This window comes from Melopsittacus undulatus, chromosome 5 (genome assembly GCF_012275295.1).
Source record: "Melopsittacus undulatus isolate bMelUnd1 chromosome 5, bMelUnd1.mat.Z, whole genome shotgun sequence".
Classification (NCBI taxonomy): Eukaryota; Metazoa; Chordata; class Aves; order Psittaciformes; family Psittaculidae; genus Melopsittacus; species Melopsittacus undulatus.
Genome location: NC_047531.1, coordinates 27,691,368 through 27,709,153, shown reverse-complemented (window position 1 = coordinate 27,709,153; position 17,786 = coordinate 27,691,368). Strand labels below are relative to the sequence as shown.

The window sequence follows — 17,786 nt, the reverse complement described above, 5'->3', positions numbered from 1 at the left end:
TGCTCACAGAGCAAACTGTGCATCTTGCGTATTTACAAATTACTTTGGGTTTGTATTGAGGTAATAATTTTTCCTTGTTTCTTGATTCTGTATATGCCCAGTTCCAGATTGTCCTGAATCTGTCATTGTCATAGAACCATAAATACTCTACAAAAGGGGAAAAAGATGACTAATTGTTCTGCAGCAGATAGTAAAGCTGAGGAACAGAAAAGAATCTGCGAACAGCTGACAGCATGGCAGCCTGACAGGCTTCCTACAGCTATCTGAGAACCTCAAAACTTTGAGTGCTTTTTTCCTCTCTGTATCTGGTACCAAAGTATAAAGCAGTTATCTTTGGCAAGTGGGTAAACTGCCTCCTCCACCCTGCCATGTACTTGAACAATAAATAAAATGGATCCTATGTGTTCACTAATGTTCCTTTACCCAAACTGGGGTGAGAGTTTTGTTGGCTTTCCTTTAGCATCTTTCCTGAGCCTCTCACCTGTTTAACTTCTTCAGCATTTTGTTTTGCAGTAACAATTTTTTCCTCTATGTTGTCCACATTCTTTGCATTTGTAACAGCCTTTTGCTTAAGGTCCTCAACACTCCTCTCCAGCTCAAACAGACGTAAGGTAGCATTGTTCAGTGTTTCTTCAGACGCTGCATTTTCAGATGCAATCTAATAGAAAGAGGGATGAGAGTTACAATTCCAAAAGACACTGAACATACACTAAACTTTCTAGACAAGCCCTGATCAACAAGTGTGTGTTCCATAGACCTGATACAAAAACCAGGGTTTCAGTTTTGCTGCAAATGGCCACTTGCAGTTAGGGTGAAAAAGCCCACAGTTTGAAGAGATGGTACACATGGGGCTACATTACATGTGCAAGTGTTCCCTAATCCACAGGCAAAACCTCAGACTTCAATCTGAAGTTTCACTTTCCATCATGTAATAATGGACTTGTGAAGCTGCGTATCTTCCAAGCTGGGCAAGCTTCATGGGTGTAGGCACTGTGGCCTCATGAGGGCTTGAGATGAAGTCTGAAGATATGGTATCTGACAAGAATACAGCAATTACCATTTGAATCCAGCATTCATTTTAGTCTTGTGCTGTAGTGGCAGGGGACACTGACAGAGTGGCTACACCAATACACTACCAGTGTGGTTGACAGGCAGGGCTTCCCAGGGATCCTGGCCCACCTGTGTTTGAAGGCTACAGTCCTGCTTGTTTAAAGTCACTGGTGCAGAAAAGCCTTTTTGTTTGTTTTTGGTTTGTGGTTTGCTTTTGTTTTTCTTAAGAGCATAAGGTCCCCCTGGCATCTGTCACACTACAAGCTCACTTGAAGGCAGGAATGGTTTAGATTCATTTTAAGTGCAGTCTTTGATTTGCAGTGCCCAGGAACCTTCCCTAGACAGGCTTCCATCAGTTTCTAGGTAGCAGACTTGATACTGTTTCTATATCTTAAAATAATCATGAAGAACATACCGAGGTCAGCAGGTCTTGAGTTCCTTTAATATCTTCATCAGCTTGTTTGATGGCTTTTTCAGCTGCATTTTGAGCTTTTTCTGCTTCTTCTAGTGCTGCTTTCACCATGTCTGCAGTGACTTTAACATCTGTTGCACCGTTGCTGTGGAGCAAAACTTACGTTAATGTTAAAAATGCTTTTACTCTGGAACTAGAAAAAGAACTAGGCATACACTGCAAAAGGTTATTGTTGCCCCTTAGTGATGAATCCGCATCAGGGGAAGTTAAACTGCGTTTTCTGATACAATGAAATTAAAGTCTGGCTGCTCAAGCTCTTCGTGAGCAGGGTTGCATACCTCGCTTTTTTAGCTTCCTCCAGCAGCATTTCTGCTCTGGCAATGTCTCCAGCACTCTGCTGCAGAATGACCTCAACATCAGAAAGGCTTTCTACACGCTCACGAATGTCTTCTGTCAGGGCTCGCAGCTGCTGGGGAGTGCTTGGCATCTCCATGTTCAGCACTTCATTAGCCACTGCCTCGATGCTATCCAGGTCCGCGCTGTCTTCTAGCAGATGGACACAAATGACAAAGACGTAAAAGTTTCCCTCTGTCAGGTCTCAGCATCCAAATTCTTGCCCAGCTGCTCCCTTAAGAAGGAAAACTGTAGGAAAACCTGTTCCCCCAGACTTATGGAAAACTAAGGTATTAAAACTGCTTCCTTAGGCTGAAACTTCCCTCTCAGGAGAGGCCCAGCTGGCATAAGCTCTCTTGGAAACCATTTCAAGATCTCAGTGATTAGCTGCACTATGCTGGGGCTGGGGGGAGGCATAAGCCCTCAGGAAAGGAAGCCAACAGCTGCACGTAAATGTATTTGTGCTTAACAGTATACTCAGCCTTGTGTAAACAGGGAAGGAATGGGTCTGCCATGCTGCCGCTTGCAAGCGAACAAGGCCCTCATTTAACCTTTACCTGCCTTATGGAGAGATAAACTCACAGTTCCTGACTTTCCTCCCCTTTAATAGAACTTTATCTTTCTAGCCAGAACTTATGAACACACTTGGCAAACTGCAGCAGTACAACAGCCTCAGCTGAACCGAGCACAAGAACATGTCACAGTTTGCTCTCACTTTCCTATTGTCTTGGTTTTTTCTTGTTTCTAGATTTCATCATACATGCTGAGGCTGGCTGAAGTGCAGGAGGAGACACAACTATTGCATTACCCCTTAGAGGATGATTCAGAGCTAAAGATAGTTCTTATAAACCCAGAATTAATTTAAATGTAAGGTTTTTACGCATAAGGAAGTCTCTAATCTGTTTAATAAGATTTCTCAGATCTTCATTGCTTCTGTCCACTTGTTCTTTTGTAGCATTGGTTTTGAGCAAAACTGCTTGTGCATTTTGTTTTGCTTCATCAGCTCTCTGTTTCGCTTCAGAAACCTAAAAAGAGAAAAATAGGACTGCATACGTGCTTAAGCTTTAAGGCCCATTTTAAAACAAAAAAATCAGTTGGAGGCAGAGGTATTAGTAATTAATGAGAAATGCTTTTTCTCATAAAACTCCCAGAACACTTTTAAAAGCTGGCCAAGAGCCATACCACCAATGCTAGTTTAAACAACTCAGGCTAATGCTTAGAGTTATCCATGGGGCTTCACTTGAGCAAGCTCCCTTTCTGAGGATCTTTACAAACAAGACAGAGTTACGCAACTGAAAAGCAGTATTTTGAAGTAAACCAGGCACATACTTTGTCAATTAGTGTCGAAACTTGTGTTATGTGTTTTTTTCAATATCTAACAATTGATTTGGCATGTTACCATTCTGGAGAGTTGCTCAACTTCTGCTAATGCACTGAGGATGTCTCTGTCAAAGTCCATGGCTTTCTGCCAGGCGTTGTGAGCTACAGTCACCAGCCCATCGCAACCAGGTCCTCCACACTTCTTCTTGCCTTCAGCTGTCCGACAGCTTAAACCACCACACTCGGACTCGGCACAAGAGGCTCCCGGGGGAGTGCCACACGTCTGCAGGGACAAACAAGGGAAGTGGTCACAGCTTTATTTCCATACCTGAGCTGTGAGGGAAGGAGCAGGACAGGGCCCTACCATGACAGAAACATGATGCTGATTCTGCCTCTTGCAGCAGCATCCCAAGTACCACAGGGAAAGAAGCTGAGGTAGAGTTGCAAGCTGGAGGTGGCTCCTGCAGCAGGTTCATACCAGCATGGCTTTAATCTTTCTTCTGTGCCCCCCATCCCTGCACCTTCCTGCTTTAATTCAGTTACAAAGAGGTAGCTCTCTGATGCTGAAGTAGCTGGAGGTTTATGAGGGAAGCCTTGCTCTGCCTTTATCATTTACTGGCCCTGTACATCACATTTCACTGGAGAGTTTACCTTTAAGCTGTGGTTTCAAGGTAGAAGCTACTATTCTGTGCATGCCTTCTTTTGTTTGAAATCAGTCTTCATGACCGTTGGAAGAAAAACTGGCCATCCCAAGAAGCTATTTTTTAAGGAACAAAGTGTTTGGTGCAAAATAGTGTATTTTCCTTTGCTCTAATGCCCTAGAAGCAAAATAGAAGCTAAGATGGTCCAAGCTGAACAGAAAACTTTTCCATCTTCCTTAAAGTGCCGTCCCATTCTTGTCCACCGAATGTTTCCTCTGATTCCATCTTTCCAGAACACCTTCCAATTTGCGAATTACTGTCAAGGATGTGTTCCCAGAGAAAATCTTAGGGTAGACCTTTTTTGTTTAAATAAAAAAGCAAAACTATATCAGTCAGCAACACTGTACTGAGAATCATCACTCCAGGGTCAATTGTTTGACAATGAAATCACTCAGGAGTGATTAGCCAGAGAGAAAATTGGAAGGTTTCCCATTCTTGTGAGCTTCTCCCCTCCTCACCCCCCTTTGCCAAATGATAGTCACATACTTTGCTGCCAAAAAACCTCTCTGGGAAAACCTAGGGGCTGTGCCAAGTGAGCTGCAGCTGTCTCCCTTGAAGTGTAAATGAGTCCCTCTTACCTGCTTGGCATGCAACCCAGCAGGAGCTAGAAAGCAAAACCCATTTCTTGTTTTTTCTGGTGTCCTGGGATTACACCTCAGAGCAACTCCGTGTTTATGGCCCTGATAAACATCTATCCAAGATTTTCAGTCCTCCAGAGCAGTTAGGCAGGAATGTAGGGGCAGGGAAGCTAAACAAAAAGATGTCTTTTTTTTAACCCTCCAGAGAAAAGGAGAGCTGGGGGACTCAGAGGGATGACAGTAGTAATAAAGGACAAGGGACAATTCAGCATGTGCGGAACTCATCCTCTAACACAGGCCTGGCAGGCCAAGGGGAGTTAATGAGCAGTCCCCTGCCGCCTGCCTTCACCAGGGATTGTTCTCTCAATGCAGCTGGCTGACTTCAAAGCAAAGCTGAGGGAACACCCAGCCTCTCCCAAGAAATAGCCACCCTTGATTATGTTTACAGATGAGCAGGCAGCTTCAACAGAGAAAATGCCCTTTTGACTCCAGCTCTCTCTAAATTCTGTTTTGTCTCAAGCACAAGGATGGGACCATGGTAATGCTGAGGAGGGCAGCCTGTTGGCGCAAGCAGCTGCACTGCCCAAGTGCTGCACAGGCATCATGTGTATCCTGTGGAGCTACAAAAGGGAGAGAAGAGCATAGAGGAAGCAAGCACATGGACTGAGGACAGACTCAAAAAGATGGCTCTCAGTCCAGCAGACTCACTGTTGTAAAGATGGGTACTCTGTTGGGGCAGAAGGGTAGGAGAAGACCAGCATGAAGAGCTGAAAGCCAGTAGGTCTCAGAGCCCACCAATTAAGCACCCCACTTCTAGCCCACAAAATACCCCATCACCCAAGAAAAATGCACTTCTCATGAACAGACTGTGTATCAAACCCTCTTGAGCCATAAATGCTTCCTTCCTGCCCATTTCTTCACAAACCCAACTTTAGTTTTGCTAGAGGTTTTATACCAGCAATCTCAGCTATGTACCTTCTCAGCCACTTCAGAGAGATCCAGGCTCTGCAGCTTGCCTGCGAGCTCATCCAGCAGGCGTGACTGCTCCTCTTGTTTAGCCTTGAACTGGGCCTCCTTCTCATTGATTAAGTCTTCCACTTCCTGCCGCGTCCGTGCTGACAGCTCTACGGCACTGTTGGGGTGAACAGTGGAGGCATTGACCCTCTCCTCTGCCTCCAGGGACATCTGGAAATACTTGGTGATACTGTCCAAGGCTCCTGCAGAAATCAAATGGAGCTGCTCAGAAATCTGTTAAGTAACCCAAAGTAACTTGCATTATGGTGGTTGGCAGATGACATCAGGGTTAGTAATATGCGTATCAATGTAAGTGATATGCCAGCCTCTGTGGCTGCACTCAGAGCTACTGCAAGGCAGTTGGCCTACTGTGGGGAAAAAAAAAGGAGTTAATTTTCTTTCTTGGTTGGCAGTATTTGCTAGATTTTGAGGTTAAGCCTTTCTCTGACTCTAGTGACTGAATTCTGCTTACCCTGAGGGCAAAAGGAGATCCAGCCTCTGAGGTTTATAGGCCAACAGTCTGTGTTCTAAGGATTCAGTTATCCCATTAATTGTTATTGCTTGGGATGTCTGGCTTAAGGAGTCACTGCTTGGAACCTGGTCAGAGCTTTCCCAAAAACAACAACCGCTTGATGAAAGATGCTGATTTATGGACTTGTTAGTTTTGGAAAACTCTTGGAGAGGCTTTGAGTGGGTTTGAGGGATCCCATGGGGGTGGCCACACTGCACCTTGGGCAGCTTTCCTCTGCAGAATGCCACAAGCAGGGACTCCCCTGTTCTACATCCTACTTGCCTCTGTTTCCAGTGAACACGGAATTTAACAATCTCAGACTTCCTGCAAAGCAGAAAATTAAATAAAAAATAATCCTTTTTGTCAAGCTGGAGTGAAGTCAGCTTTCAAAATTCCAAGGAATTTGGTGACATTCCTCCTTCTCCAGCGAATTTTGATTCTTGGCACATTTCAGTGTGCCAATGGACCTGCAAGGCTTGGGTGGCTCAGAAGAGGCCCTTATGGTGTGCTCTTAGTCATAAAGACCCAGGTTTGCTGGTTTCAATCAGAAACAGAAGTTAACAGAGGACAAAGAACAAGGGAGATGTTCAGGTGTATCTTGCACTCTGCTGTTGTGTCTCATCTAAAATATATTAATGAAGAGGCTTTAAGACAATTCTGTACCCCAATAACTCAAGCCCATTTGCAATGTTCAGAGGAAGAGAGAGGGGAGGAGTGGGCAAAATAAAATTCCTGCTGCATCAGCAGCTCTGCTAATGCACAGAAAGATGCCGTGCTCCTAGGAACTGTGCTTTATTACAAGTTAGAAGATTAACCTCGTATCTAAAACCATGCACTAATTACATCTTTAGCAACCCCACTGCTTTCTCCCCCTCCCTGTGACACTTACCCCGAACATCAGAGATCTTGATGAACTCTAGCTGTTCTGCAAGTTCTTTTACAACATGGTCTAGGCTTTTGGCATCTGTTTCCAGTGCGCTCAGGTCAGTGTCTGTGCTGTTGCTCTTCACTGCTAAGGCTGACAGGTTTTCTTCTATGTCAGCAATCTTAACTGTAACATCTGCTGTCAGCTTTCTGTAAAACAGAGGCACAGGACTCAACAGTGGGAGATGGAAGGGTTGTAAAAGCCTCACTGTTACTCATCCCTGAAGAGCAGTGGTTAGAGCCATGCGGAACTTCTCTTACAGCAGGACCTGTCCTCCCTTGGTGGAGCTGTGATTTGTAACAACATGCCTACCTAGAATACTGTTTTGTTTCCTTTATCATACAAAACTACTTTTTAATCTACAGCAAGTTTATAAACTCCAAGCACCAAACTGCTCAGAAAACACATGCTTTGTGTAAGATTAACTGAAGGCAGATTCCAGAGGGCTGCTGTAATGCTCTTGTATCGTGGCAACTGCATAGGTCAGGGTTGACTACTATGATCCATACATAATTTTCTTCCCATCCCACATAGCTACAAATGCAGTTTTGATTACTACGAGCTCATGGGACAGACTGGAACTTCAGGAAGCCGGAGGGGGGAGCTTTAGTTTTAACACAATGGATTCTTTTAACTCGTCTACAAAGATGCCTCCTTTCCAGCCATTTCTCTAGGGCTATGAAGAAAAACCTCCTGCCTTCAGCATTCAGCATGGCCTCAGTGAGCTACAGAGCAGACTTAGCTAGTGGGATAACCCTAAAAGGAAAAGCAAGTATATGTTACACACTAGTGCTGCTGCAGAACACAAGTGGATTATAGGAAGCTACTCGCATCCATGATGACCCCACCAAACCCACTGTCTCCTCATTCTGAAAGAATCAGGCAGTTTTTAAGTTCTGTGATCAATTTACAGCTCTCTTAACAGCCCAAAATCCTGCTGTTTTCCAAGAGTCCTCTAAAGGCCAGTACTACTTCCATACACCTAGAAAGGGGCAAGACAGGTACATATATATATATATATGTACATTAAGGAAAAGCAGCTTTTCAGCTGCTCTGTCCTCCCTCAGCACACACAGAGCCCAAAATGCAGCAGCAACCCCCAGCTCTCCAGCTGGAAAGAGTGAGCTGCAGGGCACAAGCTATTCCTAATTGAGACATCTGTGCTTTAATCCTCACCCTTTTGCTTTGTGCAGTCCCCTTCATAATGCACAAGCAAATTCGAGTGGTTGCACCCAGGACTAGAAAGCATCTGTAATCCTACTTGATGTTAAACTGCCTCATCTCCAAAAGCACAAACTGCCATCTTTTGTATGCCTTGCCCTAACACAAAATACAAGGCTCCTATCCTGAGAAAAATGGAAACAATCTTTGCTATAAAGCTGGTGCTTCCCACACATACATGCTCAGAGTGCAAAAGGAGACCAAGTTTCCAACTCATCAGCTACACTCGGAAATCCAGGAATTTAATCTCTCCCCTCTTCATTCTCTCACATAATAGCAGTGTTTGTCCTTTGCCCCAGGGGAGTGCAAGGCAAGCATGAGTGCCTCAGTGGTAATTAGCTGCCTGGTGCACAGCAGAGCAGGACAACCCCTGCTCAGAGCATGTCAGCTGCACTGCTCCTACCTTCCAGGCCAGGTTTCTGCTTGTAGGACAGGTGCTCACTGCTGGAACAGAGCATGGCAAAGTGCTTCACCAGCACTAGGAGCCACATCTGGAGGAGCAGAGCTGGGTGTCCTCAGTCACTCATGTAAATCCCAGCTCACTCATGACACCAGTCACTCATGTAAATCCCAGCTCACTGGCACTCACTCCCACGCCATCCCACACCAGACTTATCCATATAATTGTGACTGTACTCACTCTGCTTCCTCAAAGAGATTCCCAATGTTTTTCAGGGGCTCGGCAGCTGGATTTTGAGCAATGATGGTTTTAATTTCACTGAGTTTCTCCTCCAGGGTATTGAGTGTCTGCTGGTATGGGCCAGTGACTCCAGTGATTTTGAGGGCATTAGCCCTGTCCAGGAACTGCTGGGTCCTATTAGACAGCTCACTGATGATCATGTCCCAGAGGGCGAAGCATTGGTGGCATGGCACGCAGTCAGGGAAGAAGCCTGAGTAGCCCCGGGAGCACTTGTCACAGCGTGGCCCTTCCACCCCTTCATTGCAGATGCACTGCCCAGTGGCACGGTCACACTGTGGGGTCTGAATGCCACGAGGGTTGCAATCACATGCTGGAAGGAGAAAAAGGTACATGTGAAGGCTGTGGTGAGGGAAATGACAGGGACAGAGGCAGGGAGAAAATAAACTCGATTACAATGAAGTGGTGAAATGAGTATAGAAGTGGTCTGTGTTTGGATTATAAAAAGCTAATTATGGATGTGCCTGCTTGGGTATAGGGAAGCAGGACTGAGTGTGAAAGGGGAGACAGATAGGGAAAGAACTCTAAGGGAGACCAGGATTTGCACATCTCAGAAACAGGCAAAGTATGGAGCAAGGATGAACACTTCTTGCAGTGTTTGGATATTAACTGAATAGCAACTGAAGACAACATCAATTTCACACCTACAGAGAAGAGTAAGTAGAGCAAGGCTTTCCAGACAGGAAAAGAAATGACAGGCAGACATATAGTACAGGGTTTAAAGAGTAAAACATGAATGAAATGGAAAAAGTGAACATGGAACAACCATTAACAGTCTCCTCCAGCACAGGGTGTAGGGGTGAACTGAAGAATACAGCAGATCAAAACCCAACCACCTTCTCAGGCACCTGACACAAACAGCTCAATAAAAGGACATAGTTCATGCAGCACTCCGTTAAGATGCAGAGCTCCCTCCTACAAGACACTATGGGTGCTAAAAGTTGAGGTTGCTTCAAAGAACATGAAAAGAACATTACAAATTTATGGTGTAACAGCCCATAAGAGATCTTTTGTGCAGAGGTACAGGGCCTGGCTCAGGACGTGCCTTGAGGAGCCTGGCACTGGGCTGATTTTTTGCGTATACAGAAAATGAGAAAAAAATCAGGCAGTGAAAGGTAGAATAGAACAAAGAATGTGGCCATAGGCAGCCGTGTCTGAGAGAGCAGATGCTAATGACCCAGAGCCCACACACTGTCACTCTCAAGTGGGAATGAAGACAATGAAACAGGTATTTCTATTTTACCTGCTTCGCATTTTGAGCACCATCTCAGGAGTTACTATTCACACCTTCCTGAAATGGATGTTCATTCTTACTTTATTTCTGTAACTGTGAGCACCTACCTATCTTTATACATGCTAGTCAGGTAAGACCCTGGGGCTCCAGGTGGTTGCCAAATTGGAGTGATAGGGTTTGAGCACCACCCTTTTTTAATATGCTTTTAGGATAAAGATGCACTTCTTTGGCACTAACCCACCATGAAGATAAGTTACTTAATTAATTTACTGATGCACAGTCATTTCTAAAAGGACTGACACAATTTGTACCCAATAACGCTAGCAGAAGTGTTTCCATGCAGTGGTGCTACACTTCACCTCTCCTCCTTAATTCCGTGGGCGGCAGCACCAGAAGAAACTATCAACCTGCAAAGCTTTCAATAAAGGGATGGCAGAAAGAAACAAAAAGAGGGGCCTTGAAAATATACAGATCATTTACCACAGTCATGGCAGAGTACACCTAAAGCAGGCCACGCACACATTCCTTCAACAGGGAGAGGACTGTGATACCTAGTAAAAGCTTTTACTTACACATCCATTTACCAGGCATCCCTGAAGGAGGTTAATGGCTCAAAAAGGCCCATAAATCAATTCACACACCCCAAGCACATGCCCCCTTGAAAAAAGGGTAAAACACAAAGCTGTTTTCAAGATCATGCATTGTTTGCTTCAATGCTAAAACACAGTGGTGGTCTTCAGTTCAAAAATCCCACAAAGAGCCTCAGCAGAACAAACTGCTCCTCAACAAAATGACTTTCTTGTACAATGTGAATATGATAGGCAAGAGACAAAAATAACTTCTGCTGCCTGCACAATTGAGCAAAATGGTCCTTTGTTCTTTGAATTATACCCTGACACAAGAGAGTGTTTTTACTTTACATCGAAAGTGCTTAAGTAGTCAACTCACCATGGAATATGTTCCCTGCAGGCAAACTGTTGAGTTCCTGTTTGAAGGTCAGTTAACCCTTCTGTCAACTAATAAGGCCCTCAGTATAATGATGAATTGTCCAAATTCCTCTGCACAGAAAGAGGCTAAATGGCATGTGGTTTTTCTCAAAGATCCAGAGATCTGATCAAGTTACATGAATTCTTGCTGCTGGCAAATGAGATCGCTATATTTACTTGAGGATTTACAAAGCTTAAAGGGAAAAAACCTCACCCTAACATGTTGGTAATTCTACTCCTGAATACCTGCATGTTCAGGAAAGGCAGATGACATGGCTTTAGTAGCATTTACATCGTAATGTGGATTCCAAAATCTCTGAAGCCAGAAAATACTGGGGAAGGGGAGAGGAGAATTTCAGTACTAACTCATGCGCAAAGTGAAAACCCAAACTCCACAGCTGCCTGCTGAGAGATGATAAAGAGCAAAGAAGTCATTTATTCTAAGCACAGCACCACAGTTGGAAGAATTACCACATTTCTAGAATTCTACAAACCTTACAAATAAGCTTTGTGGGGCCCAAGAGAAAATTATACAAGGCAGCTAGAATGTGGGTTATTTCTCCATTTTAGGATTCTCTGATAAGCCCAGAAGCAGGCAATGCTGGCTCTGCATTACCTCAGTCGTGTGAACCCAACATATAAAATAGCCTTCAAAAGTGCTGGTTTCACACTTGTTTTTTTTTTTCCTTATGCTCTTCCCAAGTCATCAACCATGCACAGAGCCACACCAGCTTTCAAACTAAAAACTAGAACAGGACAATTTTATCTTTGAGTAAAATCACGTAAGTTAAAAGAAAACAATAAACAGCCTCCCCCAGTACTGGGATAAGAAGATTCCAGCTGATTTTATTTTCTTCCCATTTCACAGATTTTGGAGGCATTTCCCTAGGTTGGTGGTATGGTCTCTCTAGCTACAGCTCTTGGACTATTCCTTGTTGTGGCACTGACTGAAACATTTTTTAACTCTCACAAAAGCATGACTGCCCCTCTTACATTTCGCATACTGTGAGCAAACCTTTCATCTCACAAATGACACACACGTGCCAGTGTTCGGTTATATGTGATCTTCTTTTCTGAAGGTTAGCTGACTGTAGCCAAGCACTTCCACCAGAGATGACAGAAACCAGCTCTGTTCCTTGCTAGAGGCAGTCTCTGAGTACTTTTACCAGAAGCTGATATCGAATTTCTGGACACTGCATTAATGATGAAATTAAGCCAGAAACCCACAGAAACTGCCCTTCAAGGTAGTGTGGAACAGGACCTCCAACATCTGCCACACCTCTAATGCTCAAGTCCCATTTCCTGGGCCCTGGATACCACCACTACCAGGCTACTTCACATCCCAGCAAGGAGCATGTCCAAGGCCATTGCAGAGACCATCTTCCCTTTATAGCATAGTGGGGATCAAACCTTCCACTGACTTGAGTTGCAGCCAGTTCTCAAGAGGAAGTAAACAAGCCCAGGCCAAGAGCATATAAAGCCTTCTAAGTAGTGAGGAGCTCCTGTAGGCCACAGTACAGGAACACTGTAGGCCACTAGGCAAATAGCTCAGTACACAGGCTTCACCTCTCTGCCTCCTACAACACCAAACCAGCCTCAGCCTCTGTGAGATTTCAGGGTGCTTTGTCCTGAAGTGACAAAAGCAGCAACTTTGTCCAAAAGGGACAAAAGCACAGTGACACTGGCAGGATCCATGTGAAAGGAAAAGAGGACCTCCTAGCTGGCACAGGCTGCATAAGGCAAGCACAGGACTGGCAAATAGCTCATGGAAAAGTAACTGTATTACACGTTCATCCATCATTCATGGTGGTAGGTGCACATCCACCAGAAAGATTCACGTGACATTGGATTATCACCACCAATAAACTGGGATGTGAAAACGGGAGATGCCTTGAATCTTATCACCTGCTAGAAAAAAAGTGAACACTATGCCAATATGACCAGCAAGTCATGCCCAGCACTGGTTTTGGCCAGAGTATCTCAGCATCACTTCCAGCCACAATGGAGTTCTTGCTCCTCTAACGCCTTCTCTGCTGACGTCCAACTATTCCTATGGTCACCATGTAAGCCAGCTTCTACACAGTCCAGTGCTAATGATGCTGTTATGACTGATTTGCTTCTGATGTACTAAAAACAGGCTAACCCAAACAGAATCTTATTGGCTTTGGAGATTTTGGCTCCAACCTGCACACTAAGTCTGATATAACACCTGAGTAGCTGTATCACAGCTAATTCTAGCATATACCTGGTTATTTTTTTTTCAAGAAACACACAGAGAGGCCTATCTAAGGATGCAGAAGTGTTATAGATATTACTCAATAGCTAGCCAGGATGTTATATTCCACTTAACATAGAAAATGTGGTATAGGGAAAAACAAAGTCCTGTATGCCCCTTTTAAATGCCTTGCTTATGCTTACAACACTAGAAACTAAGAAAAGTAGTTCATTTTGCACTGCAAAATCACAGAGATACTGAGTTTACTGCAAGAGATTTAGATGCCTTAACAAGTTTGGATTGGAAACAGCCTTCAAGATAAATGGTTGATTCCCTTCATACACAGGGGTAGAGCAAGGCTGAGGTGAAGGTCTGTAAGTTAACCCAGATGGGCTGCTTGCTTTGAAAATCAGTGTTAGACAGGGACCAAATCTGTCATGGGTAAGCAAAGCAGGGTCCTCCATGGAAAATACAGTGAAGGAAAAAGGTATTTTGAAATGGCTGGCCAAAGATTTGAGGGTTTTCAAGGGACTATTTACTAAATTAATAGGTTTCTGGTTTGAAATGTCATTTTGTAACTGGATGTATTGCTTTCTTTAAACAAGTGTTTAACTCAATCAGACATTCTCCTGTGGCATAATTTGACTTAAGTGAAATCTCTTTTTTGACAGGAAAATTATTTAGCCAAATTCAGTCAGGCTCTGCTGATTATCAGCTTATAAGTATAAAAGATTGCAGCTGCATCTGTTCATAAGTGCATATGCAGTATGTGCGTACACACACACAGAGTATCCATGGGTAATTTTTATACCACCTTGATCAATGCATTCCCTCTTTCAGTAATTTTTCCTGATCTTTAAGATACAAGTAACACTCATACATGTTTACTGAATGTAGTCTTAGGGAGACCTAAGGGGGGAAATTCTAAAGTAAATGACTGGCTCGTATAGTTTGCTTTAAGCTCATGAGTGTCTATGAATTGCTTTATCTTTCACTTACTCTGACAGCTGTTACCTTTCCCTCTGATTTTAAGTGTTTAGAACTGACTTCCATTTAAATGACTGTAATTTAATACGTAGCATATTTGCATACTTCTTCATTTAAATTAAGGTGTGTCCGAGTGGCTGATATGACAGCTGAGATGATAAAATGGATACTGAAAGGGCTGTTTGAAGATCAGTCTCAGTGTTTAATGCCCTATTGCAGGATGCTAGGAACAAGCAAGCTCCCTGCATCATCCTACACAGAACAGGAGTCATTTTTGCAGAAATATTTTCTTTGCAGCTTGAGATGGGAGATGGAAAGCATCAAATGTTTAACTCCTCCGCAGCAAAGAAAACAAAGGGTTTGTTCAGACATGATTTTCTGGCATCGTTTCCCAGTGGTAGTGAGACACTCTGATGAGAAAACCATCCAGCAATTTGTAAGGTGGGAGGTTTTGCAGAGCTAGCAAATTTCTTCAGAATAATCAGCTATTGATTCAAATTACCCCATAAGCATATTGCTGACTCCTCAGTGTTACGATTTGCAGCATGAGTGTTAAGATCCCAGCCTAGAATTACTCAAGTTGTGTTGCACTGTAACATATTAGCAGACCTTGCCAAAAGGGCAATTTCTGGGGAACTATCAGTGTAGATTACAGTATTCTAAGACCACAGGTCACTTGAAATTCTGAAATTCAAAGTGAAAACCATATTTTCTTTAGTGTAGAATTTGTCCAACTTCCTTTAGACAGTTATGACAGAAGGCAAACATCTGCTAATCCTTCTCTCCAAACCATAAACATCTGTAAAAGCAGCCTACATAGAATCATAGAATAGTTAGGGTTGGAACGGACCTCAAGATCATCTAGTTCCAACCCCCTGCCATGGGCAGGGACACCTCACACTAAACCCTATCACCCAAGGCTTCATCCAACCTGGCCTTGAACACTGACAGGGATGGAGCATTCACAACCTCCTTGGTCAACCCATTCCAGTACCTCACCACCCTAACAGTAAAGAATTTCTTCCTTATATCCAGTCTAAACCTCTGCTGTTTAAGTTTCAACCCATTACCCCTTGTCCTATCACTACAGTCCCTAATGAATAGTCCCTCTCCAGCATCCCTATAGGCCCCCTTCAGATACTGGAAGGCTGCTATGAGGTCTCCACGCAGCCTTCTCCAGGCTGAACAGCCCCAACTTTCTCAGCCTGTCTAGCTTAAGACACAGGTGTTAAATTAAGACTACAAAGCCTATTCTTAAATGGCAATGGGGTAATTTTCACAGAACAGATGTTCTGGCACCAGGTACATCACAAAGATGAAAAACTGATAAAATTAACTTTCTGCAATGTCTGCAATGAGTATTGGATAAAAAACATGACTTATTTCATTTTAGTTCAGTTAAATTCTGTTTGTTTGTTTTTTTTTTTACAACAGGGCTTGATACTCAAGTTCAACACAGAAAAAGAGTGATAATGGTATGCTTCTTGAAAAGGGGATACAGCAATATAATCTAACTTTCAATCTCACACCGTACCTTTCACTAACTGTGCTCTGCTCTGTCTGTTCAATTCATTAAAACAGTAATGATACTAAACCTGCCACCTCCTTTATATTATATGAAATACATATATTTCAAATACCTACTGTAAAAGGGCATGGTCTGATCTGCACATAAAACCACACTGTACCTCTGAGGCTTCCTGGGAGCATGGAGCCTCCTGCCAGAAATGTGCTTTGTGGGCTGAAGCTGGTGCAGAGCTGAACATGTAGAGTCCTGCACTCTGGTTGCCAGGCTTTGGAAAAGCTCCAGCAGAATGCCTGGGAGACTAGAGTTTCATGAAATTTGAAATCTTATTACTACCTTACCAAGGCTTCTTATGCACACACACATGTTCATGTGCAGGTTTGTGCAGAGATGCATATAGCTTGCAACTGAAGCAACAGCCAGAAGGGGCCGGCATTGCCCCCCTGAGCAGATGATTCTCACAGCATAGCTCCTCTCATTGTAATCCTCCTATGAATCTGGATGAGGCCAAGAGAAACGTGCTTTCCCCTGTCCTCTATGCTTGTTTCACACTTCATGTTAAATTAACTGAGTAAGCCTTATGCTTTTTTAAGGCATAGGATAAGCAGTCTCTGAAGACCCAGTCCTACGGACTGTGTTGTGTAATTCCCAGTGAACATCTGTGGGTGGTGGGGGCATACCCAGTCCTGTGGGGTTGAGATGCTCCCCAAAGGTCGGCATCCACCTTAGCTTGCCCCAGCAGTGTGGTCTCAGTGATCCACACAGAGAAGAGTGTGGTGACACTTTCTCTCCACCACAAGGAGCACAGACGGCAAATCAAAGTACCCAGACCAGATGCAAAACCCTGCCTATCTGGGGTTCTGCTTCACCATCTCCGATTTTACGATTTCTAGAACACAAGCAAGCAATGGTCACTGCCACCAATGAGGATGCGATGGCAGGGAAGTATGCCCTGGAGTTTGGTTTCCAGCACAGTGTGCTGGGACCCCTGCACTACATCCACAGCTCAGTGTTCTGCAAGCGCCGGGAAACCCATGGGGGCTCCCTAGATGGACCATTTAGAACATCTCCATATAGCTGTTATTTGCAGGCACTTATGTTCACATGACCTCATCTTTTCTTTTGTAATTAAAAAATCTGTAAAAGTTGTCACAGCAACATGGGCAGTACAGTTCCCAATTCTCAGCAGAAGCCCATGTCTCTTAGTGCCAACAGCCTGAAGACCTCTTGTGAGGGGATCACACATCACTGCCTCTTGAGTGATTCACCCTGCAATTTGCAACTTTGAGCAGAAGCCATGTGCTCTGGCCAGTGGAAAATCCCACCCTGAAGTCATTGAGACTGACATTCACACCTCTTATCAGCCTGGTGCTCACAGTGAAGACTCTCCAGTCTAACCCAGTTCAAAGCTCTTCTACTTCCCACCCAGATCAGTTCATATTTTCTTCCTGAGCACAGCACAAAATGTGGCTCTACTGGCTGCTTGGGCCAGCATGTGCATGCTGCCAAGGGCAGGTAGCAAATGCCATGGCCAGGAGTCCATGTGTCCCCCTGCAACCAGAGCCAACTTCTTTGTGATGAATCCCCACCTCAGTTCTAGCTTCACCTTGGCCACAGGCCACATTTAACTTATATTCCATGGGTATTGCTCTATAACTCCTTAAATGGCAGCTTTCCAGTTCGCCTGCAAGCTGCTTATCACTCGGCTGCCTGCCCATGCAGTAGCTGCATATCTGCCAACCTGAACATCATCCCTCCACTCACTGGGACTAAATGAGGGCTGAGAAGTCAGTTGCTTCTCTCCCTGATGAGGAAGGATGAGAGACAAGGCAGGAAGCACTGACTCCACCACACAGCACCATGGGGCTGGATATGTGCCACAAGCAAATGCATACTTGGAGCCCATCCGAAGCATTGTGCCACAGGGTGCAATGGACCTCACCAGCTTGGCACCAGCTCTCTCCACCTGCCTCAGATGCAATCCTGAAGGAAAATCTGCATTTCCATTCGAATGAGT

At 44.2% G+C, this 17,786-nt stretch overlaps 1 protein-coding gene across 1 annotated transcript in view; it reads right to left on the bottom strand.

Moving 5' to 3' along the window:
* The window catches only part of LAMB1 (laminin subunit beta 1), a 44,660-nt gene that overhangs the window by 2,228 nt on the left and 24,646 nt on the right, over positions 1-17,786 (bottom strand). The window contains exons 24-31 of the mRNA XM_005148413.3: positions 8,766-9,135; positions 6,869-7,053; positions 5,430-5,671; positions 3,255-3,458; positions 2,736-2,880; positions 1,801-2,008; positions 1,466-1,607; positions 482-658 (exon numbers count right to left, since the gene is read on the bottom strand). Coding sequence (XP_005148470.2) covers positions 482-658; positions 1,466-1,607; positions 1,801-2,008; positions 2,736-2,880; positions 3,255-3,458; positions 5,430-5,671; positions 6,869-7,053; positions 8,766-9,135 — 1,673 coding nt within the window. The remainder of the gene's footprint in view (positions 1-481; positions 659-1,465; positions 1,608-1,800; positions 2,009-2,735; positions 2,881-3,254; positions 3,459-5,429; positions 5,672-6,868; positions 7,054-8,765; positions 9,136-17,786) is intronic.